At 50.9% G+C, this 26397-nt stretch overlaps 13 protein-coding genes across 13 annotated transcripts; 4 read left to right on the plus strand and 9 right to left on the minus strand.

The window, feature by feature from the left end:
* Nucleotides 1-101: 101 nt before the first annotated feature.
* Nucleotides 102-1513, minus strand: ALTATR162_LOCUS7542 (uncharacterized protein; the record flags this gene model as incomplete). The annotated part of the gene is made up of 5 exons (XM_043315170.1): nucleotides 102-518; nucleotides 566-951; nucleotides 1000-1156; nucleotides 1209-1416; nucleotides 1470-1513. The coding sequence occupies 5 exons, from the start codon at nucleotides 1511-1513 to the stop codon at nucleotides 102-104; spliced, it is 1212 nt and encodes a 403-aa protein (XP_043171105.1).
* Nucleotides 1514-2603: 1090 nt separating this feature from the next.
* Nucleotides 2604-2973, plus strand: ALTATR162_LOCUS7543 (uncharacterized protein; the record flags this gene model as incomplete). Its single annotated transcript, XM_043315171.1, has 2 exons — nucleotides 2604-2757; nucleotides 2819-2973. The coding sequence occupies 2 exons, from the start codon at nucleotides 2604-2606 to the stop codon at nucleotides 2971-2973; spliced, it is 309 nt and encodes a 102-aa protein (XP_043171106.1).
* Nucleotides 2974-3379: 406 nt separating this feature from the next.
* On the minus strand, nucleotides 3380-3775 carry ALTATR162_LOCUS7544 (uncharacterized protein; the record flags this gene model as incomplete). Its single annotated transcript, XM_043315172.1, has 1 exon — nucleotides 3380-3775. The coding sequence occupies one exon, from the start codon at nucleotides 3773-3775 to the stop codon at nucleotides 3380-3382; it is 396 nt and encodes a 131-aa protein (XP_043171107.1).
* A 339-nt stretch (nucleotides 3776-4114) lies between these two features.
* Nucleotides 4115-4527, minus strand: ALTATR162_LOCUS7545 (uncharacterized protein; the record flags this gene model as incomplete). The annotated part of the gene is made up of 2 exons (XM_043315173.1): nucleotides 4115-4294; nucleotides 4345-4527. The coding sequence occupies 2 exons, from the start codon at nucleotides 4525-4527 to the stop codon at nucleotides 4115-4117; spliced, it is 363 nt and encodes a 120-aa protein (XP_043171108.1).
* Nucleotides 4528-6416: 1889 nt separating this feature from the next.
* Nucleotides 6417-7960, minus strand: ALTATR162_LOCUS7546 (uncharacterized protein; the record flags this gene model as incomplete). The annotated part of the gene is made up of 6 exons (XM_043315174.1): nucleotides 6417-6510; nucleotides 6558-6627; nucleotides 6674-7293; nucleotides 7340-7458; nucleotides 7522-7581; nucleotides 7637-7960. 6 exons carry the CDS (start codon nucleotides 7958-7960, stop codon nucleotides 6417-6419), a joined length of 1287 nt encoding a protein of 428 aa, XP_043171109.1.
* A 180-nt stretch (nucleotides 7961-8140) lies between these two features.
* ALTATR162_LOCUS7547 (uncharacterized protein) lies at nucleotides 8141-9727 on the plus strand (the record flags this gene model as incomplete). The annotated part of the gene is made up of 3 exons (XM_043315175.1): nucleotides 8141-8450; nucleotides 8498-9468; nucleotides 9518-9727. 3 exons carry the CDS (start codon nucleotides 8141-8143, stop codon nucleotides 9725-9727), a joined length of 1491 nt encoding a protein of 496 aa, XP_043171110.1.
* A 73-nt stretch (nucleotides 9728-9800) lies between these two features.
* On the minus strand, nucleotides 9801-10838 carry ALTATR162_LOCUS7548 (uncharacterized protein; the record flags this gene model as incomplete). The annotated part of the gene is made up of 2 exons (XM_043315176.1): nucleotides 9801-10758; nucleotides 10807-10838. 2 exons carry the CDS (start codon nucleotides 10836-10838, stop codon nucleotides 9801-9803), a joined length of 990 nt encoding a protein of 329 aa, XP_043171111.1.
* Nucleotides 10839-11120: 282 nt separating this feature from the next.
* Nucleotides 11121-11860, plus strand: ALTATR162_LOCUS7549 (uncharacterized protein; the record flags this gene model as incomplete). The annotated part of the gene is made up of 3 exons (XM_043315177.1): nucleotides 11121-11217; nucleotides 11293-11628; nucleotides 11703-11860. 3 exons carry the CDS (start codon nucleotides 11121-11123, stop codon nucleotides 11858-11860), a joined length of 591 nt encoding a protein of 196 aa, XP_043171112.1.
* Nucleotides 11861-12051: 191 nt separating this feature from the next.
* Nucleotides 12052-13529, minus strand: ALTATR162_LOCUS7550 (uncharacterized protein; the record flags this gene model as incomplete). The annotated part of the gene is made up of 4 exons (XM_043315178.1): nucleotides 12052-12406; nucleotides 12456-12675; nucleotides 12801-13148; nucleotides 13328-13529. 4 exons carry the CDS (start codon nucleotides 13527-13529, stop codon nucleotides 12052-12054), a joined length of 1125 nt encoding a protein of 374 aa, XP_043171113.1.
* A 3113-nt stretch (nucleotides 13530-16642) lies between these two features.
* ALTATR162_LOCUS7551 (uncharacterized protein) lies at nucleotides 16643-18352 on the minus strand (the record flags this gene model as incomplete). The annotated part of the gene is made up of 5 exons (XM_043315179.1): nucleotides 16643-17441; nucleotides 17491-17879; nucleotides 17930-18084; nucleotides 18136-18219; nucleotides 18265-18352. 5 exons carry the CDS (start codon nucleotides 18350-18352, stop codon nucleotides 16643-16645), a joined length of 1515 nt encoding a protein of 504 aa, XP_043171114.1.
* Nucleotides 18353-22779: 4427 nt separating this feature from the next.
* Nucleotides 22780-22989, minus strand: ALTATR162_LOCUS7552 (uncharacterized protein; the record flags this gene model as incomplete). The annotated part of the gene is made up of 1 exon (XM_043315180.1): nucleotides 22780-22989. The coding sequence occupies one exon, from the start codon at nucleotides 22987-22989 to the stop codon at nucleotides 22780-22782; it is 210 nt and encodes a 69-aa protein (XP_043171115.1).
* Nucleotides 22990-23540: 551 nt separating this feature from the next.
* ALTATR162_LOCUS7553 (uncharacterized protein) lies at nucleotides 23541-24612 on the plus strand (the record flags this gene model as incomplete). Its single annotated transcript, XM_043315181.1, has 2 exons — nucleotides 23541-23691; nucleotides 23747-24612. The coding sequence occupies 2 exons, from the start codon at nucleotides 23541-23543 to the stop codon at nucleotides 24610-24612; spliced, it is 1017 nt and encodes a 338-aa protein (XP_043171116.1).
* Nucleotides 24613-24826: 214 nt separating this feature from the next.
* On the minus strand, nucleotides 24827-26395 carry ALTATR162_LOCUS7554 (uncharacterized protein; the record flags this gene model as incomplete). The annotated part of the gene is made up of 5 exons (XM_043315182.1): nucleotides 24827-25019; nucleotides 25088-26047; nucleotides 26120-26125; nucleotides 26179-26283; nucleotides 26337-26395. 5 exons carry the CDS (start codon nucleotides 26393-26395, stop codon nucleotides 24827-24829), a joined length of 1323 nt encoding a protein of 440 aa, XP_043171117.1.
* Nucleotides 26396-26397: the final 2 nt, after the last annotated feature.

Here is a 26397-nt window from a genome sequence, read left to right on the forward strand (position 1 = left end):
GGTATACTTGGGATAATCAGACCTCCGCTAATACTGCAGCAAACTCAACATGTTTGTAGGATCAGACCAGAAACAAGGAAAGTCGTCCAGGTTCTCCATTCTCACTTCTTCACTGGCTCCGATGCCTTCTTCTCGAATTCCGCTCGCGCCTCCTGCTCCTTCATCTCGCGCACCTTGGCTAGCACAACTTCTCGGAAGATGGCTCCCTTGGCGATTCTGCTCAGGCGACCGGGTCCCTTACCTGTGCCTGCGTTCTCCTTGGTTGCTAGACCCTTATCCACTGAATGTGATGCGATGGCTTCACCTGCAGCTTCGCGGGCATTAGCAGGCATGTCTGCCTCTCCGGGTACATCCTCTTCCTCGTCTTCTTGCATCTTGAGTGCTTCGATGCGGTTTGCAAGCTTGACGAGCTCGATGCCGCGCTTGAGGCGGGCCTTTGCCGCGTAAGCCTTGATCTCTGGCACCAAGTTGTGGTCCGTAGCAGTGCTTCCGCTGAGCCAGACGTGTTTAAGGGCAGCCTAGTATCGTTAGTGCATTTCAACAGACGCTGGCTACTCGGCCATACTTCACTGGTTGGTCGCTTGTTCGGGTCGGGCTCTAGCAGCTTCTTGATGAATTCCTTGGCTTCCTGGCTCACTTCCTTCCAGTATCGCTCGTGGAAGATGACGCGACCGTTCTTGCATTCCTCAATCAGATCTGCGAGGTTCTCTGACCGGAATGGCGAATATCCGCACAGAAGTGTGTATGTGATGACACCCATAGACCACATGTCAACAGGCTTTCCGTGACCCTTCTTGAGCATGACTTCGGGGGCAGCATATCCGAACGACCCAGCCATGGTGGTCAGAACCTCGCTCTTCGAGTCGAGCATCTTGGCGATACCGAAATCCGCAAGTACGAGGGAGGAGTTTGCGTCGCGTGTGAGATATAGGAGGTTCTCTGGCTTGAGATCTGTTCAGGGGTCAGCTGCTGGGTTTGTATTAGACATGGAGAACATACCTCTGTGGACGACGTTGTTCTGATGGAGGTAGTTGACTGCATCGAGTACTTGTCGGATTGTCTCGGCGGCATCCTTCTCTGTGAACTTGCCCTTTTCGCAAATACGATCGAACAGCTCTCCGCCGGTCGCCAATTGGGTCACAATGTAGTACTTGTCCTGGCAGATGTCAGCCTCACAGCCCTATCGATGATAACCGTGTCGCGCATACCCTTGACTCAAACCAGTCGTGGAACTTGACGATGTGAGGGTGCTTCATGCGCTGCAGCATCTCCAACTCGTCGTAAACCATCTGCTCGTTGCCGCGCACATTCTTCTTCAAGATGATCTTCACGGCGACCTTGCCCTCGGGACAGTCAGCTTCTCGGACGATACCGTAAGTTCCGGCGCCTAATGTCTTTCCGAAGCGGTATCGAGATCTGCAATTGACATGTTCAGTACAGGAAGGAGCGCGGGACACGAGGATACAGACTTGCGATCATAGCTCTCGGGCTGGCCGTGCAGCTTGTTGAGCATGTTTGTCACTGAAGGACAAGTCAGTATTTGATATCGCGGTGCGTAACGCTGAGAGGGGAGTACAACTCATGATGGGCGACCTGGTTTGCAGTTATATGACTGCCGCAAGCTTGTTTTCAGGCTGAGGGTGAGATTTAGGTTGCCTATCAGGCGCGTTCAGCTCGTGGTGGGGGTTTGGTGAGGGGTAAAGAATCAGTTAGGTAGCAATGCTCTCGTATGAGGAAAAGACAAGGCTGCAAAGGAAGGTCGTGAAAAGGAGGCACAGAATTGAATCGGGCCAGCAACAAAGGTCGAGCGTCTTGGGAGAACTGGAGTAGCACCAAGCCTGGCTGTGGGGCAGGCGCATTCGAGGGTCGTGTCCGCCTCGCGGCCTCTAGGGTTTGAGGCGCAGCACCAATTGCCAGTGGATCAAAAGCTAGCAGCGGCCCCCCTCAACGCTTTCTTCGTGGCTGTCTACGTCAGGCTCAATGGACAACAGATGCGATCCTCCTACATACTATGAAGATGAGTGGGTAGGCATTGCATACAGGTCCTGTTGCAGCATACACGCGTCAGGCAGTGTCAGCAGGGTGTGGCACCTGTCATCTTGACTCGCAAAGCATGGACGTTTATCTGCTCGCAGCTTCTTAATGATAAACTTCAAGGGTCTGGACATTAGATGCCTCTTATAGTACGAACGAGTGCGTACTTTTCGTATCGCACCAAGCATTTAAGCATATTACGCCGAGACTACCTGCGCAACAGCCGCTAGATGATTGCATACATCGCGCATCCAAAATGTAGTCTCCGTGCAACTCACAAGACGCGAGCTTCTTCAATGTTCGCAAAACGCATGCGCCACAGAAGGTAGGGCCCAGACGGTGCCAAGAAAGAAGGGAACCGTTCGTTTGGTCCCGCAGGCGCAAGGCTGGCAAGTTTGCGATTCCTACGTCATGCCCTTCCGTGTACATAATCTGGGCCGTGATCGACAACGCCCATCATACCACGCACATCACTTCTTTATTCTGCCAAATCTCCTCTACAGCAGTGCTGCACTACCACTTCCAATACAGACCACTTTACACAAACGAGCATTGAAAAAATCTCTACCATGGGTATCGGCATCTTCACCATCCTCGCAGGCCTGGTAGCCTTGGCTGCGGGCTACTTCTATTTCTTCGGTATCTCCCCAGAGATGAAGCGCAAGATGGAGAACCAGGCCCTCAAGACTATGGGCGAGAACAAGATGTCCTACATGGCCAAGGGTGAGTCTTGCCATACTCGCCATGCACAAACACCATCTGGGCAAACACTGACATCTTCTAGACCAAATCAACAAACTCCCCACCTCCGACCAAGAAGACGTCAAGAACCTCAAGCAGGGCATCAGCAATCTCGCGGGCGGTGCTATGCAGAACCCCATCGGAGAGCAAGCTGGTGAAACCGCTGATAGACTCACATCTCCGCTTACCGGTCGCTAATGCCTCTTCTTTGTGCAGTTCGAACGGCCACCCAAGTTTGGGAGTCCGCGACGAACCTGTCCAAGAGTGTTTCGGACCAAGTGAACTGGGAGACGGTGCAGAGTTATCCGAAGGCGGCACTCGAACGTGTGTCAACGATGACAGGCAAGACGAAAGATGTAGCCCAGAGAACGGTCCAGAAGAAAGCAGAGTAGCTGTACGATAGCAGAAGAGCGATGCTGGGCATACCCTCGGTAGGCGTTTGGTGGTACCTTTGTGGTTCCTCTCGAGGCGGCCTTTTCCTTGTATACCATTCCGGCAGTTTTGGGCTATACCCTCACGACCGTCATGACTCTTGTAGCTGTCCTCGATGCTCCTAATGAAAATCTTCTCTATTGTCTTGAAAAGCCTTGCTCCATTCTCCTCGTCATCCCACTTGTACCCCACCACTCCATACCAACCACGCAATACCCTCCCAGCCCAACACAATTCCCCAGAACACAACCTGGAATCTCATCTTCCGCGTCTTGTGTTGAAAATAGTGCATGCCCGCCAACGCCCCGGGCCATCCTCCCACTGCTGCCAACGTATGTAGTGTCACTTCCTTGACTCTCCACTCCAGGTTCCGCGCCTGCATCTTGTCGTAACCATAGAAGAGGAATGTGACGCCGCTGATGATGCCAGCGTATATGATAGAGTATATGGGTAGTTGGGAGATGGCATAGAGGCGGATGAGTGTGACAGTGGGTAGGATGAGCGAAGCGGTTCCGCATACGGTAGCGACGGTTAACGGTCGATGGCGGGGACGCGCGCGTGGTGGCATATTTACGGATATTGCTGGTCGCGAGAGAGGACCCGAGGGTCTGGGCGCCTCGTAAGGAGGGAGGAGGTGTTGGCAACGTGCTGATTAGCCATGGGTGCACACGCGAGCGAAGCTTTTAGCGATGCCCTGTCGATCTCCCGTCGCGGTGTTGTTGGTGCTTGCACGAAAGAGGTATAGTTTCACATCAAATAATTGACCAGCTCAATTCGTACTATCGAGGATAACTTGATCCGATAATTCTTTTCAATCTAACTCCCTTGAATAAAATAAACTGAGCTAGTGTTCTTCACAACACCTTGACTTCTGTAGTGACACTGAGGATGGCCTCTCGGTTTCGCATCAAACCTCCCCAAATGCAAGACACATCAGCTCGAGTTTCTCCCGAAATTCACTGATTGTGGCAACATCCTTGCAATCTACCACACAATCCAACCATGATCCAAGAACGAGGCGCTCCTCTTTAGCATCATGGGCCTCTTTGGCCTCTTTATAGGCTTCATGATTGCATTTCTTAGTACACTTTATTTGGTAAGACTTTTGTTCTATTCAGAAGAGGATCTTTATCTCACCTCACTGGTGTCCCTGATTTGGGGTGCGAGACGACTGGATTCGTTGCTCAAGGCTTTGATGCTCGAGGCTTGCGCTAATATGGTGCTTGATTTAGGCCTGAAGATATCGAGAGCGGCAGCCTGTGCGATGATTGCAACAGCAGTGCACACGGCAGCGTAGAGGGTTTTGGTGCTGAATTTCATGATGCGGAGAGTTTGTTTGTAAGTGACCACGACTGGATAGTAGGTGCTGGCGAGTTGTCGAAAGGTAAAGGTTGGAGGCTTTTAAAATATTCGTATGAGACCGCTCAAGTGTGGTCTGGGCAAGGAACTTGTGGATTGTAAACCTACGGATGATGACTTGATTCGTTGAGCCATGCTTGACATCAATTCTTTGCTCATGTGTGGTTGCAAATGTGCGGTTAGGGTAATCTTCGAACCCTTATTACAAGTTGATCATGTATGCCCTTGTCCGAATACCTGACAACCGACGATAAGCGTCGGCCATGAGCGAGCCGACGATGCAAAAGTGAACCTCATGTCCGCATGATGATGATCCTATGACTGCTGCATGCGAGCTGCAATCGAAACGGTCTTCTACCAGGGTATATTCATCGTTGTCGCTAAGGTGATTACGATGCTTCGTGGAGAGCACATGAAGAAATTCTTTTCGACATGGTGTCATATCGATACTCCCTATTACCCATTGTTTCTCACTATCTCCAGCAGGATGCAAAAGACTCAGATCACGACGAAGCGCATGTAGACATTACCGCCCGCTTGCTGTAAAGCACAGTGAACAATCGTCAACAAGATGTATTGCGGCCATATACGAATCGCTAATCCAACGCTTCAAAAATGCTGCGATATTCCCTCTTCCCCATTCTCCCATCCAACTCTGATACCAGGTACCCAGCACTCCCGAAGGCCGTCAAGGCCTATTTACAGGGCCTCGGTAAAACTTTCTCAGCGCCCTCTCCTCCTCCAGAATACTCTGTATCTTGTTCCTCAGTACTTCGACCTGACGATCATACTCCCAGCGCGGCGTATCCGCACCCCTCATACCAATAAATCTCGCAAACATCCTCATCTTGATCTTCAATCGCTCCAGTTCCGCTAACTTACAGTTTTCCGGCAGAGTATCACTTGTATCTAAGAAAGGCTGTTGCCAGTTCATTGTCTGTGGGTATTGGTGTGTGAGGTATGTTACATGCGTTTGGGAGTAGTAAGTAGCTAGCGCGTCGAGCTGAGCTTCCGTTAGGAGAAAAAGATCGAGCATTGTGGAGGGAAAGTCGGGTGCTGGTTCCCCTGTTTCGATATGTACTATAGGAGCGATAGTCAGGCGCATTTCAGAAATCTTGTGGGCAAGGGCCGGATTGCGATTGGATAGTCGCATCTTCCTTGCTGCTCGCCTTTGTAAAATGCTCGACTTTGGTCTGTTTGCTTTGTTGATGCCGCTTGTAACGCTCATACGTTGATTAGGCATATGTCCGTTTGATAGAAAGCACGCTGTTCAGGTAAGGATGCTTGCTAACTGAGCAAGTTTGCTGCGGGAAAAGGTGCGTGGTATTTGGTATGGAACAGCCGGGAGTGTGCAGCGAGCAGGGTTGAGGGGCCGCCGTAGTATATAAAGGCGACACAAACGGAGAGTACGGGTGTCAGAATAGAATGAGTATTGTTGGAGCTTTGCTCTTTGTTAAGACACCGCCGCCTAAGACCTGCTATCCTGACTCCCAGTATCTCGTGAAGAGTAGAACCTTTGTCTTTCTTCTGTCACGTGTCCATTGTCTTCGAGTGGATGATGGAAGCTGCTGCACAATGTTGCGCATTCCATAGTATTGATGGCAGTAGTTGATGAGGGCGGGGGGTTGATTGTCCTTGCTGAGAATGCGGTGGCGTATTGGCTGACATTGTGGTGCGCTGGCAAATCTTTCATGGTCTGAACGCTGCTGTACAGATCTGTTTCAGATGTGATCAACGGTGAATCTGTAAGAACTTTTCGTGTTCGAAACTGGCTGGTGGTTTGGTTAAGGTAACGAGGCCCTTGGAATGTATAAAGTATCGAAGTCAGATGGCGACGATAAGACAATGTCTTAAGCGTCGAGAATGGCTTGGAGAGACACATCGTTCTCGGCGCCACCAATGGGTTCGGTATTCTTCCAGAACTTGCTCAAATGTCTTGCGCCACTGTGAAGAAGTTAGTAATTCCTCAAAATCTTGAGACGCTGTCTTACCTGTCGCATAGAATCGTGACGATGCGGTGTCCAGGACCGAGTGTCTTTGCAAGTTTCGTGGCAGCCACACCTTCAATATGTTAGCGCCGTCTGTTGTTGAACACTTCAAAACTTACAGTTCACAGCACTAGAGCTTCCAACGAAGATGCCATCATGTTCGACCAACCAGCGCGCCATGGAACTCGCTTGGTCGTCGTTCACTCTGATAGCGTCATCGATCAGCTCTCGGCCAACATCGAAGTTATGTGTCACTCTGTTGATGCCAATCCCTTCGACGATGGTATCCACCTGGTGGCGCCGCCGCGTTCCTTCTCTTTCCTTGGGGTCGAACATGACGCCGTACTTGACACGGTTGAACAAGCCACTGCCCGGAGGATCTGCCAGAACGACTTTGAGGTTGGGTAACTTGGACTTCAGAAATAAGGCAACTCCAGAGATAGTCCCTCCAGTACCAGCGCCGCTAACGAAAGCATCCACATGACGCCCAGTTTGCTCGTAGATTTCAGGTCCTGTGCCAGTGAAGTGTGCGCGCCAATTGGCTTCTGTTTCGAATTGATCGGCGAACAATCCTCTTCCTGGCTTGTCGGAACTTGCAGTATGCTCTTCCGCTCGTGATCGTGCGAGATTGACAAATTGCTTCTGATCCACGATAGGCGCTGGTCGCACTCTTTCTACTTCGGCACCAAGCTTTAGGAGAAGATCTGACTTCTCGATTGCCATGTCATTTGGCATGCAGCTTCCGCTTGTTAGCGAGCATTCTTGCGCTTCAGATGACAACTCACATATGTGCTTTGTAGCCTCGTGCTCTACAGATGGCGGCTAGTGAAATGCCAGTGCTCCCCACAGTGCCTTCATAGACGGTGTCACCAGAGTGTGGGACGAGAAGCCCCCTCTCTTCAGCCTGATATGGAAGTCAACAAACATAACTAAAACCATAGTCGTTCACAGTGCATGCTCTTCATACCATTTCGATGATGCTCAGAGCGACCCTATCTTTCGGACTGTTGCCGGCTCCGTTAAGGAACTGTGACCCCCACATCAGTGAAATGTTCAAGGCAAGTTGATATGAATCTTTATACCTCAGCTTTTGCGAATATGTCACATCCTGTGAATTCAGAAAGCGACTTAATCTTGATGAGAGGTGTGCCGCCTATGCATCCTTCGATGCCTTCTTTGATGTCATCTGCGACGTTGTCTTCGCCAAACTCTAGTAGACTTTTCTTCAACGTTTCTAGGTCGTTAATCTTTGCGAGTTGCGATAACCATTTTTGCTGGTGTGCCAAAAGTCGTTTTTGACTTGCGTCATCGGATGCTTCTATCGACGTCTTCTTATGGTATGCAGTAGTGAGGGCGATGCCCAACAGGAAAGCCCCAAGAATATAATATCTGGAGCGATCAGACATTGCAAAAATCTGGAATTGAAGATGTGCATTTCGAAAGTTGAGGCAGTCGGAGTTCTGTGGTATCCCCGTCTTGGCACGACTGCCCGCAAAGCTCACCACGTGCATTCGCGCGGAGAAGTCCTAGGTGCCAAAGCTACCACCGCCGTCGCGACGCATTCGTGACAATCGTCTCAGACGGCAATGGACTCGCCACTCGCCACGCAGCTCTTTCGCCAGCTTTTCTCGCATCGAGCGTCGCAATGTCTTGCCCGCGGAGCTCGACCAGCGCTCGCAGGCGCCCGCATACCACACCAGCAAAGACGAGGGAAGGTCACACGGTTGGGTGAGGGAGAAACGAGGCGGGAGAGCAGATGGACACCGAGGAAGAATGTATTTCCCCAAGAGAGGGCGGAAGAATTCGAGAGATATCCAATGGTTACCGCGGACATGCTGCGGAGTAGGAGAGAAAGACCGCGCAGAGTCAAGATGCTATTGCGTGACTTCATAGAAGGTTAGAGGTTCCTTATAAATGAGGATAATATGCTAATGGATGTATAGACAGCTTGTATAACCCCAACTACGGCTACTTCTCGAAGCAAGTTGTCATCTTCTCTCCCGGCGAACCGTTCGACTTCAATTCCATGAGCTCTGAGCACGAATTCTTCCAGCAACTGCGGCATCGCTACACTGCCTTCGAAGATGATCTCGATTATCAAGAGCCGAATGACCTGCGCCAACTCTGGCATACGCCGACCGAACTCTTTTCACCTTACTACGGAGAAGCAATCGCACGCTACCTTGTAGAAGACTACAAGTACAACTTCTACCCATACCATGACCTGAACATATACGAGATGGGCGCGGGTAACGGTACGATGATGTTGAACATTCTTGACTTCATAAGAGACGTGCATCCCGAAGTGTACGAGCGAACCAAGTTCAAGATCATCGAAATCTCCAGTCAACTGGCCGACCTTCAACAGAAGGGTCTAGGACACTCAGCATATGCGCGAGGACACTCTGACAAAGTGGAAATCATCAATCGCAGTGTTTTCGACTGGAATATCTATGTCTCCTCGCCCTGCTACTTCCTTGCCTTGGAAGTTTTCGACAACTTCGCACACGATGCCCTAAAGTACGACTTCGAAACGGGCCTTCCGTATCAATCCCATGTCGTCGTCGATCCTCGTGGAGAGCTCTTCGAATACTATTCCCGCACCATAGATCCCCTCGTTACCCAGTTCCTTGAGCGCAGACACGCTGCTTGTACCAACTATCCTCATCCGCTGCAAGGCTCGCGGCTCATGAACAATCTGAGGAGCTTGGTACCGTTTCGCTCCAATATGAGCATACCAGAGTATATACCGACACGGCTTATGCAGTTCTTCTACATGCTATACGAGAAATTTCCAAATCACAAGTTGATTAGTAGCGATTTCCACAAACTGGGCGATGCGGTCGAGGGCATCAATGCGCCAGTTGTGCAAACGAGATACAAGAGGCAGATGATTCCTGTTTCGACGCCTCTTGTGAGTTTATATACCATTTCATTGTAGGACAGCTACTGACACATCTTAGGTGCACCAAGGCTACTTTGACATACTCTTTCCCACTGACTTTGAAGTCATGGAGCCCATGTACACGGCAATAACCGGACGCTTCGCACGAACATACCTACACGAAGACTTCATGGCTGGCAGAGCAGATATTGCGGAGACGACTACGAAGAATGGTGATAATCCGTTGCTGAGCTGGTACAAGAACGCCAGTGTCATGATTACTGTGTAGAAGGTAGTCACAGAGTGCTCTCGTGGCCCTCATGTAGGGAGATCAATACCAAGATACCAATGTGCATTGGCAGCTACTCGGGCTCCTGTCCCTTCCATGTCTCCTTGACAGCACTCACGTCCATTTCACATACCTCGGCATGTTTAAGCACTGCATGCGCTTTCTTCACTACCGGCGCATCGATCATCTTGCCGTCCAATGTCCAGGCGCCTCGTCCAGCTTTACTTGCCTTCTCATCCGCTATAACTATCCTTGTCGCCCACTCCAGCTCCTTTTCCCCAGGGCTAAAGGCTTTATGGCACACCGCGACTTGACTTGGATGTATGCATTGCTTGCCGTTGAAGCCTAACCCTTTTCCATTCAGGCACTCTTCCTCTAATGTCTTGAGTCCTTGCTCCCCCTTGTAACTCGTACACACCAAGTCAATGGTGCTGGGAAGTTCAGCAGCTCGAGCCGCCGTCGCAATTGCGCTCCTTGCGTAGAGGAACTCCATGAGTGAAGGTGTGCGTGTGAGACTCATATCCTTTGCAAAGTCCTCTGCTGCGAAGACAAGTCCGGAGATGTAAGGCGAAGCAGCACAGATTGAACTCAAGTTCTGTATCGCTTTTGCGCTTTCTATCAACGCTATTATGCGCACCGGTTCCCTCGTTCCTTGTTTCCCCGCACTGGGATGTCGCTCTGGGGAAAGATGCCGTATCACATCTGTGACAAAATGTAGATCCGCGGCGCTTTCACACTTTGGCAGCATAATAGCATCGAGATGCTCGCCTTTGAGCACTTCTGTCAAGTCATCCAGCGCTAGACCGGTATCTACGCTGTTTATCCGTACGCACATTTCTTTTATGCCGCTGGGTCGCTGCTTGTTGAGGATGTCGCGGAGGTTGGAGCGTGCTTCGGATTTCATGTGTGGTGCTACGCTGTCTTCGAGGTCGTAGGTTACGTTGTCGGCGTGCATTGCGAATGACTTTTCGAGCATTTTCTTCGAAGAGGACGGCACTGTGGTAGCAATGTTAGTATGGTATCTTGTGAAACTACCTTTATAAGTAGACTTGAAATAGAATGGTGATGGCATACCGTACATGCACGCCCTTCGTATAATTGGTGCTGCCATTTTGCCTGCAAACTGATTAGAGCACCAGTCTCTAGATGCTCGTCGTAGCCAGCAAAGTAATAAGAGTCTTAATTACAGAAAGTCATATAGCCGTTACCCACCTCGGTCACTCCAGCTAGCTAGCCTATGACGTGCGGGGAAGTCGCAGCTCCAGCCAGCTCCACCAAAGCGCCCCCAAAACGCCGATCGCCGACGCGTCCCTGAGAAAGCCACGTGAAGCTGATCCTCCCACGTCTCGGATTGTTTCCCAATAGCACCACTCCCACCCACGGCACAAGGAATATGGAGAACGCACAACAAGAGCCAGCGCCTGGCTCGCTGAGCTGGAGACTCAGCAGTCATCCCATTACGCTACTCACTTTCCTCTTCTTCCGCATCTGTACGTTCCTCAGTCCATCTGTCCAGGCACCACCAACATCTATACACTTCATTCACGACTAACACACCCCCACAGCCTCTCTGCTAGTCTACCTCCTCGGCCTCCGCCTCCTCTCGTCAAACTTCGTCCTCATCTTCATTGTAACAATCCTGCTCCTCGCAATCGACTTCTACTACCTTAAGAACATCGCAGGTCGTCGCTTGGTCGGACTACGATGGTGGAACGAGGTCGACGCCAACACCGGAGACGGTAGCTGGGTATTCGAGAGCCTGGATCCAGAGACTGGACGACAGATCAATGCGACAGATAAGAGGTTCTTTTGGTTGGCGCTGTATGCGCAGCCCGTGTTGTGGGTGTTGCTTGCGATTGTGGCTTTAGTGAGCTTCGAGTTTATTTGGTTGACGCTTGTTGGTATGTTGCGACTTATATTTTATTGGTGGGGAAAAGAAAGGAGACATGGCAGTGGGCTAACATATTCATTACAGTTATCGCGCTCGTCCTTACGATTACGAATACGCTCGCCTTCTCGCGCTGCGACAAGTTCAGCCAAGCGACTGGCTTTGCCTCAAACGCCATGTACGGTTCAGGACTCGCGAGAAACCTGGCGGGCGGCATGATCTCAAGCATATTCAATAGGCGGTGATACACGGACATTGGATGTGCGCATGGAATTCTCGTTCTCAGGTTATCGTGACAAAAGCAAGAGAGGTCTTGCAAGATTAGGCATATGATCTATTACTCGGAGTCTACCCAGGGCGTCTAAGATACCCTGCATTGATCCATTCAATCAAGCTGAACGTTCTATAAAGCTCTAGTTCCGGTTGCGTTGCTAGCTCAGTACCCCCTCTCACGGTTCACCTCGTTGATCAGCTTGCCCTTACTTCGGTCTCTCTTTATGTTCTCGATCAGCACCTGGAACGCGCGGTCGGCGTACGCGTCTGATGCTCCACTACAGTGGGGTGTGATCAAGACGTTTGGTGCATCCCATAGCGGATCATCTTCAGGCAGAGGCTCAGGATCCGTAACATCAAGGGCTGCGCCACTGATATGCTCCTTCTCCAATGCGGTAATAAGAGCCTTCGAGTCGATGATCTGCCCGCGTGCGATGTTTGCGACGTAGGTACCTCTCGGGTTGGACTTGTGTAGGAGGTCGAATTCCTCAGTGGAGAGGAGATGTGTCGTCGCTTTCCTGGGTTCTGGGTTAGTATATACCGTTTGTAAGTGGGAACAAGACGTACGTCAACGGCACAGAAACGACGAGTAGGTCAATCTCCTGTTTCAGAAACTCGTGTACGTCTTCTTTGCTAGTCCCGCTGTACCATGCGCTGGGGATACTGCCATCGGGATCACCGGTTCCAGGAACGATATAGCCGTTGTCGTGCTTGGACTCTGGGGTCTTGCGTGGTGAAGCAGTGTAGGCTATTACGTCCATGCCCATTGCTTTTGCTACGTGAGCAACTGATGTGCGTTAGCCAAGCATCCAGATATCCAAATTATTCCAGAAACATATGTCTTCAACCGTCCCCTCGTGATGGATCGCAGGTCCAGTAAGGCAAACCCCAATAGAACACGAGTAGACATACCTTGTCGACCAATACTCCCGTAACCCAACACACCCACTCTCTTCCCTACCCGATCACTAACACTGTTTCCCACCTTCTGGTCCCAAACCTTCTTTTTCTGATTGTCGTAAAGCTTGGTGTAGCTATGACTGTGCACCAGATTCATCATAATCACCCATTCGGCAATCTGTGGACCGTGAACACCATTTGCAGAGCATAACGGGATCTTGGAGTCAGTGTAAATCGGATGGTTAGAAACATGGTTTGTGCCTGCGGAGAAGAACTGGATGAGTTTGGTAGAAGGGATCGACGATGCTGATTCCGGGAGCCATGAGAGTGTTGCAAGATAGGTTGTGCGCTTGATAAGATCTGCAACGACATCAGTTAGGTTTGGTAACGGGCGTAAAGGTGGTAAGCATGGAAGCTTATTAATTTGTAGAGCATTGCGGGTGTTGACCCATTGGCAACGCGCGAACCCGTCGCCTTGCGTCCGGCATTTTTCCGGAAGTGACTACGACTGCAGGTGTACATAGGTACTGTTGTCTTACCTTCTGGTGCATCCATCTCCGACTTTCCATCGTCGTACTTGACTTGAAAGTACTTTACTTCCACATCATCGAAAGCTTCTCTCAGCTCTTTCATGCCGCGCTCACATAGCTCTTGAGGCCATGGTAATGCGCATAGCACAAGCTCCTTCTCTTTCGACCCACTTCTAGACGGGAGCTCAGGACCTCCTCCCATCGCGACCATGCTAGCTTAGGAGATAAGGGCTTGTTGTAGATTAGATAAGAGATCGTTCCCTTCTGCTGCCAGAACCGGCTGTCTGGCGACAAAGTGTACAGTGCGACGAGCGGATTAATAGCGTATCTGAATGCAAAGATGGATAGATCGGACAGAATTACTTTGTTGTCTAGTGACGACGTTGGAGGTGGGGAAGAAGTTGGTGCGTTTACGCTATGGTGGGGTACCGCCTGCCTTACCGTTCGACCTGACCCTTTAAATCATGACGTTGGTCGGGTTTCATAGCCCGATACGTGCGTGCAAATAGTGCAGTATGTCGCCATCGAACTTAGAATTACCTTCAGCACTTCACATATTTCGAAGATGATTAGTGTGATTAAGAGCTAGGCAGGCCTAGGGGTTTGGGATCGGTGTCATGGAGAAACATCACCAATATGAACGACGCGATTGAGAGAGAAGCGTCTGTGTTAAATATTCATCCCATGTGAGTTCAGATATATGCTGATGCTAACGGCCTGATTTGCGCTCTGGAACGCAGTGGTCGGGGCCTAGAACTTGAGAACGTTCCGAACGTGTTATGCACTGTAATCAATGGCTGGAGGTAGAAGCTGTCGCATCAGCAAGTAAGATTGCATTTATCGATCTTCTCTGTCGTACTCAGGATATACAGACGAACGAGACTTCATCAGTATTATGCGCAAGACTTTTGTCAGCTTAAGAGTCGACGGCACAGCGGAAATAGGCAGGGTGAAAAGCTGTTGCTGGATGGTTGGTGCAAGTGAGTTTTTGAGATACATAACATAGGCCTGCGCTCACGGTAGCAGAAACATAGCGATACTTCTCCAGCTCCAGTATTGCGGAGTCAAGAAGCATACTTTGTAGGCTCGCCATCGGCCTTCGTTATACGAGATAGGTTCGAGGGCGATAGGGAAAGAACATCCCGTGCTTGATTGTGTAGCTGCTGGAGTCCTACACCAAGGGAGATCCTGAGTCAACAGGCAATATACATGAGAACAAGTCGTTCTACAAACGGGGCTCGCTTCTCTTTATCCAAGCGTACGCAGAAACGGGATCTCGTCACAAAGTCCGTCAGAAGCCCTGCGTGCATCTGTCGTGTGCAACATGAGAACGAGTCGCCTTTCATGCCTGGTGTGGGCCTCACTGTTCGACCTTGAGACACTTCCACAACCCGCGTCGCCTACACTTCTATCGGGCCGTCAATAATCCAGTACATAAGGCTATAAGTGCCGAAGATATGACGCTCGAGTAACTGCATTCGACATCGTGTCAAGCTCGCCCATCTCTTCCCCCAGGGACACATCAGCTCCTAATCTCGGTTGCTCACACGGCTGAGCCGAGCCGTTGGATAAATCCTTCTCACGGTGCGCGGACCACTCAACACCCATGTCGCATCAGGCCAACCACTCTGCGGCCCAGATACCTGTTCCTGCAGCTCCTGCCGAGCACGCGTTCATGCCTGCGCCTAAAGAGGCGTCTCGCTATACCGTTAAAAACAAGGGGCCGCTGTCAGGATACGTCTGTGTACCCACACGTGGGAGGAGGACCTTCTCTTTCCATGAGGTTCCTCCGTCATAACAGTCGTGTGTCTTCCCGGTGAACGGTGTTCTGGAAACTAGGGCCGTTCGCTGAGGAGGATGTGCTTGGGGAAGGAGTAGTGCAGATCCCTCCATGCATGTGATAAATGTTACCTGAATTCTTGCTCCTGCAGCCGCGGAGGTGGAAACAGAGCTTTGAAGGTTGAGACTGCATTACATTAATGAGTTCTGGTCGCGTCGCTGCTCCTAGGCGAAAAGGTACGGAGTGCGGAGCGTTCAAGAACCCGCCAAAAATGGTATAGTGACCCAATGGCAAGGTGAAGAATGGAGCGTCAGCACGGCATAACGTTGATTCGTTGTTCCATGGAGAAATTTCGCAGCATCTCGCGTGCGTCTGTCCCTGCATGGGAGAACTAGTCAAGGTTCGTTTGTATTGCGACGTTGCTGATGGCCTCAACCCAGGGACCCTGGGCAAGGAGAAGGGATATGCTTCCCACTGCCACGTTCTTCTAGGCTGGTTCTTTTTTGCTCGGCGAAGTTTCCTTGGCCCTACCAAGATCGACATATTGAATGCTTCGAATTTACCCATATTGCCGGCAGATGCCAGGTCCCGGCCCGTTCAAGAGCGATCACGAAACGACATTGGACGTTCAGCCGATCTATGCGGAAGGCGACGGGTGCACACAAGCGAGTGCGAGTAAGGTTCATTGATACTTGTCAATACTTTCATTTTGTATTCCCTGCTATAGATTTTCTCTATACTTGCTCCATGTGTGAACTGTGATAGTAGAGCTACTATCAAGATAACCGGACCTTTAGCTCGTGCGGAAGAGGACTGTGGAAGCTGGCGACGATGTAGCTTCATGCGATGCTGAACCCGGCACATGCGGAAGATCGACTCCGTACAAGGGCGAGTGTCAGTCGCCTACATCGTTGATACGGAAAATGATGAAATGGACCGAATTCGGTCCCGTAGAATGGATGTGAAGAGTAAGAAAATAGCTAGAGAAAGGGGCTACAACGTTTTACCCCGAAGACGAAGCTCTTGCCCTCCAATCGACAAAGTACTATCTGCATATGCCCTTCAACATGGTCTCTGGTAGATGACGATAAGTGGCGGGGACGAATAGAATAATGTCCGAACCCTCATCTGCATCTAAGGATGGACGAGCCATGTATATTACGTGAAGGCTTTCGTACCCGAAACATGTGGTATGCCCCCAGTCAATGTGCCTCCAACTTGGCGCCTGATATAAAAGTTAGGTTTGCAGATCAGGGCCTGTCTCCAATCGGTAACATGCAGATCGCTTAGTCAAAGCTGGTCTGTATCATCGTTTCAACAGGCGGCCGCGGATTCTCGATCGTAACCCATAGCCAAATGCTGATGCATGGCCAAGTGTGCTAGCTCCACGACTATAACCCGCTAGTTTTAGAACCTTGATGCAGCTCGCGTAACTCGGCGGATAAATCAGACGGCTGAAATCATGCCTGTAGCATGGTGATCGCAGATTCAACACTAGCATGGACGTGATCAAATGTAGCGAAGAAAATTTCTTGTATTCATGCTCAGATTTTAGAGTCGTAGTCTGGAGGATGCAGCCCAAGTCCTCCTCTTGCCATTGATGACCTAGGATCCCAGTCGACATGGGTAGCCGACCGAGACTGGGGTCTTGGAGTCGAAAAGCTCAATGTCGGACTCTTGTATTCGCGCTGTACTTCCTTGTGGAAATGATCAGGAGTGTCAGACCGCGCGTTTCCCATGGCGTAGCTAGCAAGTCCCGGAGTATTGTATGCACTGGGGGGTGATTGCGGCTCGTCGAAGTTCTTGAGTTCGAAGTGGCGTAAATCTTCCGTGGGATTCCTGGCGTCCAGAGATACGAATTCGCGATTCTTGCTGAACTTGCTCCTAATCAAATCTCGCCATCCAACTACCATGCTCCAGCGACCAAGCAAGAAGAACACTTGAAGACCTGCGATCGAGAGCATCATCAAGATCGCTGTCACTGTAGATTGGTCGACGGCCATGTCCTGGCCGAGTGGAAAGCAGGGTTCCGGATCGGTGGGGTGGGTCATCAAGCAAACGATATACGGATAGAGCTCCTCGACGTTTTCAGTAGCGTGTGATGTTATCGAGTTCAGCCAGATGAACACGACGGAGAAGAAGATGACGTCCACAAGGATGAAGACCACAATCGTTATGCCACGCCATTGAAGGTATAGGACTTTACGAACACGTCGGTAAACAGCTCGTGCTGAACGGTTTCGTAAGCTGGTCGTGTAAGAGGGAAGACCAGCACTGCTTTGCGTTTCGGTCTTGTCGTCGCTGAACATGTTCTGGAGGTACACCTTGATGCAGTATACGAAGCTAAAGTGGGCATCAGTAAATTCACTTCAGAATCGGCTCAACAACTTACGTAGCAACCTGAATGACCATAGCTGCGCCTGAAATGGCCAGCAAGGGACCCCAAAAGTCCTTCATTGAATGCTCGGAATTGACATGGCAGACATCTCCGAATCTGAAGGAGACTCCAGTGATCGTGATCGTGATGGTAAAGAAAGTAGCCGCAACGGACCAACCCAGGCCCTGTGCCCAGTAAAAGAACTTCTTTCCTGGCGTGACATCCCAGCAGATCTGAAGATGCATGGAGAGCGCACGTATGAAGATCCAAACCGCCATTGACATGCCTCCAGAGATGAGGAACGCACCAGAGAAAGCACACGTTAGACTTGAGTACATATCGTTGGGAGTAATCTCATCGTAGCACTGCTCCGGTTGAGCACCAAACGGTACGACAAAACCAAGCTAGAGTCGATCAGCACAATGAAGGTTAGCTGAGCCGAAGTCACACTTACTGCCATGAGAATCGCGGCTATAATGAGACAGTAACTGAGGTAGTGTCGACGAGTCTTCTCAGCTGGTAGTACCAGGTACGTGATCAACAATATGACCAGACAGATGAGTCCAGCTACATTTAGCGCTTCAGCCACGCGGTATGAGGTGTTGAAGCCTGAGGAAGATCAGCAAGGTGGACGCCTAGGTATAGAGTATGGGAACTTACTCTCTGGGTAAAGAAAGTCTGTGAGAGGACATGGTAAGCAGCAAACGGAGTCTTTAAACGGAGCACAAAATCTCCCACCGACAACTGCGATTGTCAGCATTTATATGAGAACAGAGTTGGAGAACCTACATCCATCGAATCCAAACTGTGATGCATCGTAGAAAGGCGCCGGGCACACTCCTCGAAGAAGCTCGGTTCTTGTAGCATTGTTGGCCATTTCGAAATTCCCTCTATTCTCACCGAAGCGTATTGAAGATATGCAGCATGGGAGTCCTTCCAGCGGTGATCCCCACTCTGGCTGGAGTTGCGGTGTATCGAGCTTATAGACGGTACGTGGGGTCAGCCGATGTGACTGATGCTGCAATCCAGCTCAGTGCTAACGTAGGCTGCTATAGAATATGCTCTTGTAAGGCAATGCCGTGTAGATGAAACCGGTGACAGCAATGGCAGTTTTAGACGGAACGATTGTCGCAGATGAGAAAACGAAACGGTGTGGAGAGAAGTGACTACCGTTAGTTCGAACGCGGAGAGTCTAAAGAGTGAATAAGGTTCTATGGTCGGATTAGAGGCGCATAGGGCCAAAGTAAATGCAAAACGAACGAACGACGGGACGTTATAGTAGAAGTAAGAAAAGCCGCCACGGCGTGAGAGCGAAGCCGCAGTGATGCAGGAAGACGGCCTGGTCTTGAATGTGGCTCCTGGTTGGGCGGCCTGGGGGTAGGTCAAGTGGGTGCGGCGATCCATGAGCGAACAGACCACTTTTACCCCTGCGGGTACACTTCTTCCCTAGTTTAGCGCGGCCTCACCCCCAGAAGCTTAGTGGCCAAGATATGTGAAGACGACTAGGATTCGCAGCAGAGGCGGGTCTGCAGACAAGGATGCCGGTTGGGTTCAGGAACAGGGTTCGCATGCGAAAGGGCACTGGCTCGAAGGAGCCGAAAGCAGCACGGTCAACTACCACCTCTTTTGCAGCCCGTGGATCGTGATTCGCGACAATACGAAAAGGGTTTCCCACACTGAAGCGCGACAGTACCCTAAACGCAACTAATGGGCGTCTAGTTGAGATCAATACGGCGGAGTTGCTAGCGGAAGTTGAGGTCATAGATCCGCCCTTCCAACATCTGTGGAAGACTCCGGTTCATCTGCTCCGATGATGTTGCGATCGAGTCGAGACTCGACAGGCCGCCCACTGGATTGGCAGTTCAGCCACCATGGATCTGCGAAATTGCTACTGACTGAATGAACGATATCAGGCAAGCATCCAGATAATCTATGTCCTTGCCAATGTTGCCTTCTCGTACAGAGTTGTCTGGCGCCTTGGATTGGAACCATCGGCAACGTCCGAGGATCGTTGAGGGGGGTCAATAGATCGCTGCAACTGGTTTCGGGTCATCGTTCACTCACACGCCTTCCATCGTTGCCCCCCAATGACGAAGCTTCCAGCTTCATTGACTCTAGCTGTGCATATGGGGAAAAGTAAGCACGTCGCGGAAAGTACGAACTGTCCCATAATTCTCCGGTCTGACAGAGCGTTGAGAGTCTCGATGGAGAGCTGCTCCTATCAGGCTCCGGTGAACCCTGGGTGGCGTAGTCAGCGCTGCAACGTCCGGTGTTTTCGAGCACTCTTTGCCGCGTTAGCGCCTCTTGGTGGAGTTCCCCAACAAACGCGTACCGACGCGTAAAACTCCTCATTGTTTTGATCTGGATGCGATGCTGTCTCCGTTAGTACAGCTTCTTCACTATTGTGGTGCTGCGCCGTAGGATCTTCTTGCGAACAAGGGGCTTGTGCTGTCCGAATGACGAGAGTGTCTAGGTTAGGCACGAGTCCTCCCCCCGCTCTCGTACCTATCCATAGATGGCACGCGAGCTGGCTCTCGCAACTTGTTCCCAACCTTCTGTCTCAAACATACGCATTTTTTTACGTAGTGACAACCGCCTTCCTATGCCCCGCTTCCGTTCGCGATGGCTTTGAATTTTTCTTACTGGCCTGTGGACATGCGCTACGCCTCAGAAGTCGTGTGGTCCGTCTGAGGTAGCGAGCGGAGAACGCGCATTAGTCCTGCACTGTGCCTGCAGAAGCCCCTTCGCCTTCTAGCCATCGCTTGGGCTGTAGACGCACACAGCTATGATTGGCGGACAATTCAACAGACTCACTCCCTAGATGACGTTGGCTTATACATCTGAATGAACGGTTGATGGCAAGACGAACCCGGAGTCGCTCGCGTCCGACAGTTAGTTTTGCGGGGAATGGAGAGCATGTTCAAACGGGTCGGTAGTCTCCAGGGCTTGGGTTCACACCTCCATGTGAGCCCAGTTTCACCAACCCCGTGTACGTATCCCGCGATACTAAACACTAGCCTTGTGCCCTACAAGGAGACCGTCGTCGAACGGTGTCACCAACTGTCCGGTACAGTTCAGACTACTCTATATGGTCTAACCCAGCTACCTGGCTTTCCGTGTCTGATCTACCGCAAGCTGTTTGTCCCATGGTCCTGCAGGTGCGCTAACAGACACTTCGGGCACTTCACGACCTCAATGGCCCGCACAAGCAGATGCTGTCGACCCAAATAGGACACAGAAAAGGCAGCACAGTATCCGCAGAGGCGGCACGCCATTACGATTAGGGGGATACCCCGAACTACACTATGAACGGCACTAAATCCTTCGAAATATCTGACAGCTGTCGGCCCGCAAAGACGACAGGAAGTATTTGTGGCTGAATCTGGGGGTGCTGTGTGCCAGTATGCTCCGCCTTCGGGAGCTCATCAAAACCTTTGTAAGCAAAATGCGGCAATTTGCATCTCCAGAGACCCTTGGTTTTCCTGCTACGGCATCACGGCCTGCTCGGTCTGCGATTGACTGTCTCAGATTTGCCCGGAAGGCGGAGAATTTGTTCTCCGCATGAACCAAGAGATGATTCTCAAGGGCGGCAGACAGACAATGTAGGTTCTAACGCCTCTGCATATTCCTTCAAACTTCCACCATTCACTACGACGTTCAGGCACCGGCTGGCGGCATGCATCATCGACTGGGCACAACCCGAGCTTGTCATAAAGCTATGACGACCTTCCTGTGAAGGTGACTTGACAGGCGGCTACTGCAAATTAGGAGACGTTGCCCCGTCTATAGCTCATATCAATAATACGATCAGCTCGCCATCTGTACGCCATATCGCGAAGCGATGTCCAAACCCATGTTTGCTATTTATAATACCCAGCCCTACGAATAGGGCCCGCATCCTACGCAGTATTCTATAGAAAGCACCATATCGATATGCTAGCTCTAATGATCCGAGTAACATATACCCCATTCCGCTTCCCTCCACGTTACGTCCCGTTCCAAGGGTCTCGATCAGTGCAACACTTCCACCACGGGAATGGCGTTTGTCAACGGCCGTGGCTGTCGTTTCGGGATCAATGTCCGAACGGGATGTTGGAACTACTAGCCACGAGCCGCATCGCGTTCGCTTATGCATGTATTGTGATTCTATAACACGGCTCGATGGCTTTATGATGATTTTGGGGAGGTGGTCATCTAAGAATTAGCCATCGCTGATGGGTTAGGCTTGGCGGTAGGGAGGAGGTTTACCCGACTGCATAGTACGTAAAGGCTCGTGGCGTCAGATCGCTTGTACCACAAAGATACGCTACCGAGAGCTTGGGCGATCGTATATACGGGACATTCGCTGGGATGCATGCCAATCATTGTATATGTAATGCTGAGTCGAAGGGTCGGTGAGGGATTCTGGCCTCCCGTGTCGCCAAAAAAGCAACTTTTAGCCTGCTGGAAGGGTCCAGGCGCTCCGGGACGGCACGCCTCGTTGACATATTTTGACACTGAGAAATGCTATTGGTTTATTGCGTATTATTGAGAGGGCAAAAGTAGTATGTCGCTTAAATGTGACTTGAGTGTCATTATCCGCTTCTTCTATACAAAAGTAGAAGTGTATGGGGCTTGTTGAGTATTCCGGTCGTTGACTATATCAATCGTGTAGATGCTATCATCCTCACTTACTACTACTGGCGTCGGTAAGATCTGAAGCATGCAATAGGCGTAACTTTCACAGGCATCGGAAGAAGTGAATAATTTGGCAAGGACAGTGAGAACAAGACAATTCATGATTCATCCATGTCATTACTAGGGGATGACAGGTTATCGATGTTCCCAACCTGATGATTTCTCGCCAAAGAGCTGAAATAAGCAGACAGGACTTTGGAGATTTTCAGTCTGCTTCAACGTTGGTCAAATCACAACGTTCGTCACCTCTATGACTGCTTACAAGTGGCTCCAAAAGGGAGATCAGTTCCCGACCCTATATATAATCCAACATTTTCTAGTATAATGGTTCGGACAGACGTAGGAGGCCTATTACATGTGAGTGGAGAGATAATGAGGCCGCTTTTGGGGAAACTCAACACACCAAAACCGTTAATGGTGATCCACAGTTGTGTGTCTCTGCCAAAAACGCCGAAGAAATTCGCAAGACCGTCGTGATACAGAAGCAAGCCAAAACAGTCGTTCAAAATAGCTTTTGAGCGTTGCTGGTAATCAAGCAGAATGCCAGGCGTAATATAAGATCGGCGCAAAGGATGTCAAAAAAGGCAAAGGCTCATGTCAACCATCTGATGGTTTGTAAAGACTTGCTCAGCGGCCCTGGCCACTTCCACCCATGATGCGGTCCTTTGTAGACCTCTGCCTGGACTCCTTAGACTTTCCGTCGGAAGTGGATTGGTTTGCGGCCACCTCAGCCTCGAGCTTTTGCTGAGCCTCGTGGAGTTTACGTTGGCGACTGGCTTCCCACTGCTCAATGTCGGCCTGTGTGAGCGTAATCGTGGTGGGGGCGCGTCGGAGCATGGCAATGACGTTTTCTTGAGGACAAAAGAATGTAACAAAATATGCGAACGCAACGAAAGGATTCCCGGGGAAATGCGAATACAAAGGACCGCGTTTGATGGCAGGGCCGGCCGAGGCTACGATACGCGCCTGTTATCGTCTTGTGTGATGAAGCGTCCGATCAGAACACAGTTGAGGGGGAAAGCAACGGTGTATTATATCGTAGAACCGCAGCTTTAGTGTGAGACCAGAATGAGTGTCGATTGTTTGGGCGATCAGGCAATGTAGATGGGTTGGGATGGATTAGTTGAGGATGTCGTTGTACACAGGCGACAGATACGCGCTCGCGATCAAAACATCGATTTTTCGAAAATAAAGCGCAACTCGTTAAAGATGAGATGATCGGTTTCGTGGAAAGAAAGAAGGTCTGTCAACGTCCATAAAGTCCGTAGGTGAGAGACGGAGCACGTGGTGCGGAGGACCATATGGCAAGATCTCTGTCCGCCAAGACTTCGCGATCTCGAAACTTTGGAGTTTGTGGTGACAGCATCGAAGACGGCCATCCACACAATATGGCTCAGCGACACATGTGCCCTTCAATGGGTGCCTTGAGGCGCTCACTAATAGGAGATGTAGCAGCATTGCCTAAATGCCCGTCGAGGGCACTCCACAGCACCGCGAAGAAACTGGAAGAGCAACCCAGCGACGCATCTCCAGCCCACCGTACGCCTTCAAGACGCTCAATGGCGCTACTAAGTCAATGCTGATCAAATTTCAGCGCCAAATACACGCAAAGCTCGACAAGCGACTGCTCTCAAGCAGATCACTTCCCTCCAAAATCGCCGCATCCAGCCCGGCGCACTCGCTCGAGGCTCCTTTCCAGGCGGTCAGATGGCACAACGAAACCCCCGCTCGCCCTCCACTCCGGTCAACAAAGATGGTTTCATCCCCGAAGACGTTGCCCCGGCCGATGCGCAGCCAGACGCAAACCCCCGCTTCGCCCGCAACACAGCACGCCCAACGACGACCCGCGGCTCGACCCCTCCCCAGGGCCAAATGGTCCGCGCCCCCTCCACACTGCGTATAACCCGTCAAGCAGTTGACGGACCTGCTCGTGGGCCTGCTCGTGGACCCAACGTGCGTGGCCCCAATCTACGCGGCCGAGAGGGCGGTAGACCAGGACCAGGTGGAAAACGTGCTGGTGCAACAGGCAACAACCGTGGCGACGGTGGCCCGAAGAAGCGTGGAAAGAACGCTGGTGGTGACGAATCAATGCCCACTTCCCTTGCGGACGTGAGTATCGGCGAAACAATCTCAGACAGCATGAAGCAGCAGCTTCTGCGCCTGCAAAAGAAGGAGTGGGACCGCGTGCCTTATGAGCCCAAGTACGCCAAGGGCAGTTTTGCAGCGAACGAGCTGATACATGCTGGAAGGGAGCTGTTCAAGGGCGAGGCTCCGCCAGTCAAGATTTGGGGACCTCTTGAGCACAGGATCGGCGTTGTGGGCATGTTTGGAGCCGAGGCACATTTGAAGGTCCGCAGGGTGCCTGATGGGGACGCAGAGCCGTTCGGGCAAGAGATACTCGAGGATGAGGGGCCAGTCGAGGTCAGTGGCGTGGAGAAGAAACAGGCTGTTGTACAATAAGGGCCATGTGGAACATGTGTATTGCAGTTGTACATTTATGGATATTCAAGACTCATGATTGTATAGGATGCGATTGTTCGTTTCTACTACATGGCATTGATGTACAGGACATGCGCCATTACGAGGTCTCTATATTGGGCGCGACGCGTACCGCAGATCATTCGGCCAGCTCATTACGGACAAGCAGCTTGATGCGGCTAATAGGCATCAAGACTTATTTGGACGCCCATACAACCTTGTACTTGAACTGTGTCGGGAAGCTCCTATCTGTGATGAGCAGCTCCTCGCCCTCCTCAACAAGATCGACCATCTTCTTCTCCAGATTAGGACGTGTTTGCTCTTCGAGACCTGCAAGCTGCATGTAGAGCGACTTCTCGCCGGTACGAATGGACGGCTTCTTGAGTTGACTGTGGTAGTCAGTATACGATAAAAAGCCTCAGGAACAATGGAGGATGAGTGTGGAGGGGACACATACGCTTCTGGTCGCTCCGCCAGTCCATCGATGAACTCCTGCAGGGTGATACCAGGAAGAACTTGAAGAGGACGAGCAATGTTACCAGCGCCACAGACGGGACAGTCGTCCTTCTTCTGATGCTCAAAGGTATACGTGTATACAGAGTCATCACCGGTGTACATCATGTAGTTGTCTGTGCCTGGGAACCCCATGAAGGGCGCCGTGTTCGTTGCCACCTTGAACGCCTCGTTGCAGCAACTGGCCGCTACAATGGCATTCGTACTCGCAATAGCGGGGATGATATTCTTGACAACACCTTGCGTCATGCTGTAGGTAACGCCCTCGATATTGAACTCCTTAGCGCGGGCGGAGGCCTTGTTGAACAGCCAGGTAATGTGCTCTGGGTCGTCAGTGTCAAGAGTTATGTCCTTGCGCTCCTCGTCCCAGGCGATGATATGTGCCCATTCGATACAATGTTGTGGTTGACGTGGGATGGTGGCGAGTGTGCAAAGAGGAACTGCTGCGCGAGGAGCATGCATGTCCAGCTGACATTCGATACACGAGGTCATAGTTGGGAAGATGACACGTGCTTGACCTTTGAAGCCCTCTGTTCCTCCATCGATCAACGGCTTCATCGAATCCGGGTCGTTCTCATCCACCATGCCAACAAGTGTTGCGTTAATCCATCGTCTTGCCTCGATGGAATCCAGGCCGCATACTATGAGTCCGAATTGCATGTAGTAGCTCTCGTCCTTGTCTTGGATTTTGCCACAGTACGGAGTGATCTTAACGCCCTTCACACGCTTTTCGACGAACGCAGCAGCGGTCTCAGCCTTGTACTTTCCTACATCCGACGCTCGGAAGAGGAATTGTCGATTCAAGTTGCTGACGTCAATGGTGTCCATGTCAATAACGTGGATGTCTTTGAATCCAGACAGGGCAAGATTCTTGAGGATTTCGCAGCCCAGACCGCCGGCTCCACTAGAACTTGGTAAGCAAAGATGTCAAGAAGGGTTGTTTATCTCTTGTCATCAAGCTTTGGCACAAACATACATGACACTGCACGTTGTTAGTTGTAATTTCTTAACCCTCAGAAGACCTGAGTTTCTTACAGAACTTTGAGATTGCTCAGATACTCAATGACCTGTTCGCCAGCCATGAAGGCGTCTTCATCTGTGAATGGTCCCTTACGAGTAAGGAAGTTGTCCAGGTACTTCCTATCGCATGATATCAGTAAAGAGCTTCACCATTTTCCATAATTCCAGCCTACCATCGTGCCCGCGGGCTACTTGTCGATGCCGCACTCATGTCACCTACACTAACAGCCATTC

Source organism: Alternaria atra (assembly GCF_907166805.1).
Source record: "Alternaria atra isolate CS162 genome assembly, contig: 28, whole genome shotgun sequence".
Taxonomy (NCBI): domain Eukaryota; kingdom Fungi; phylum Ascomycota; class Dothideomycetes; order Pleosporales; family Pleosporaceae; genus Alternaria; species Alternaria atra.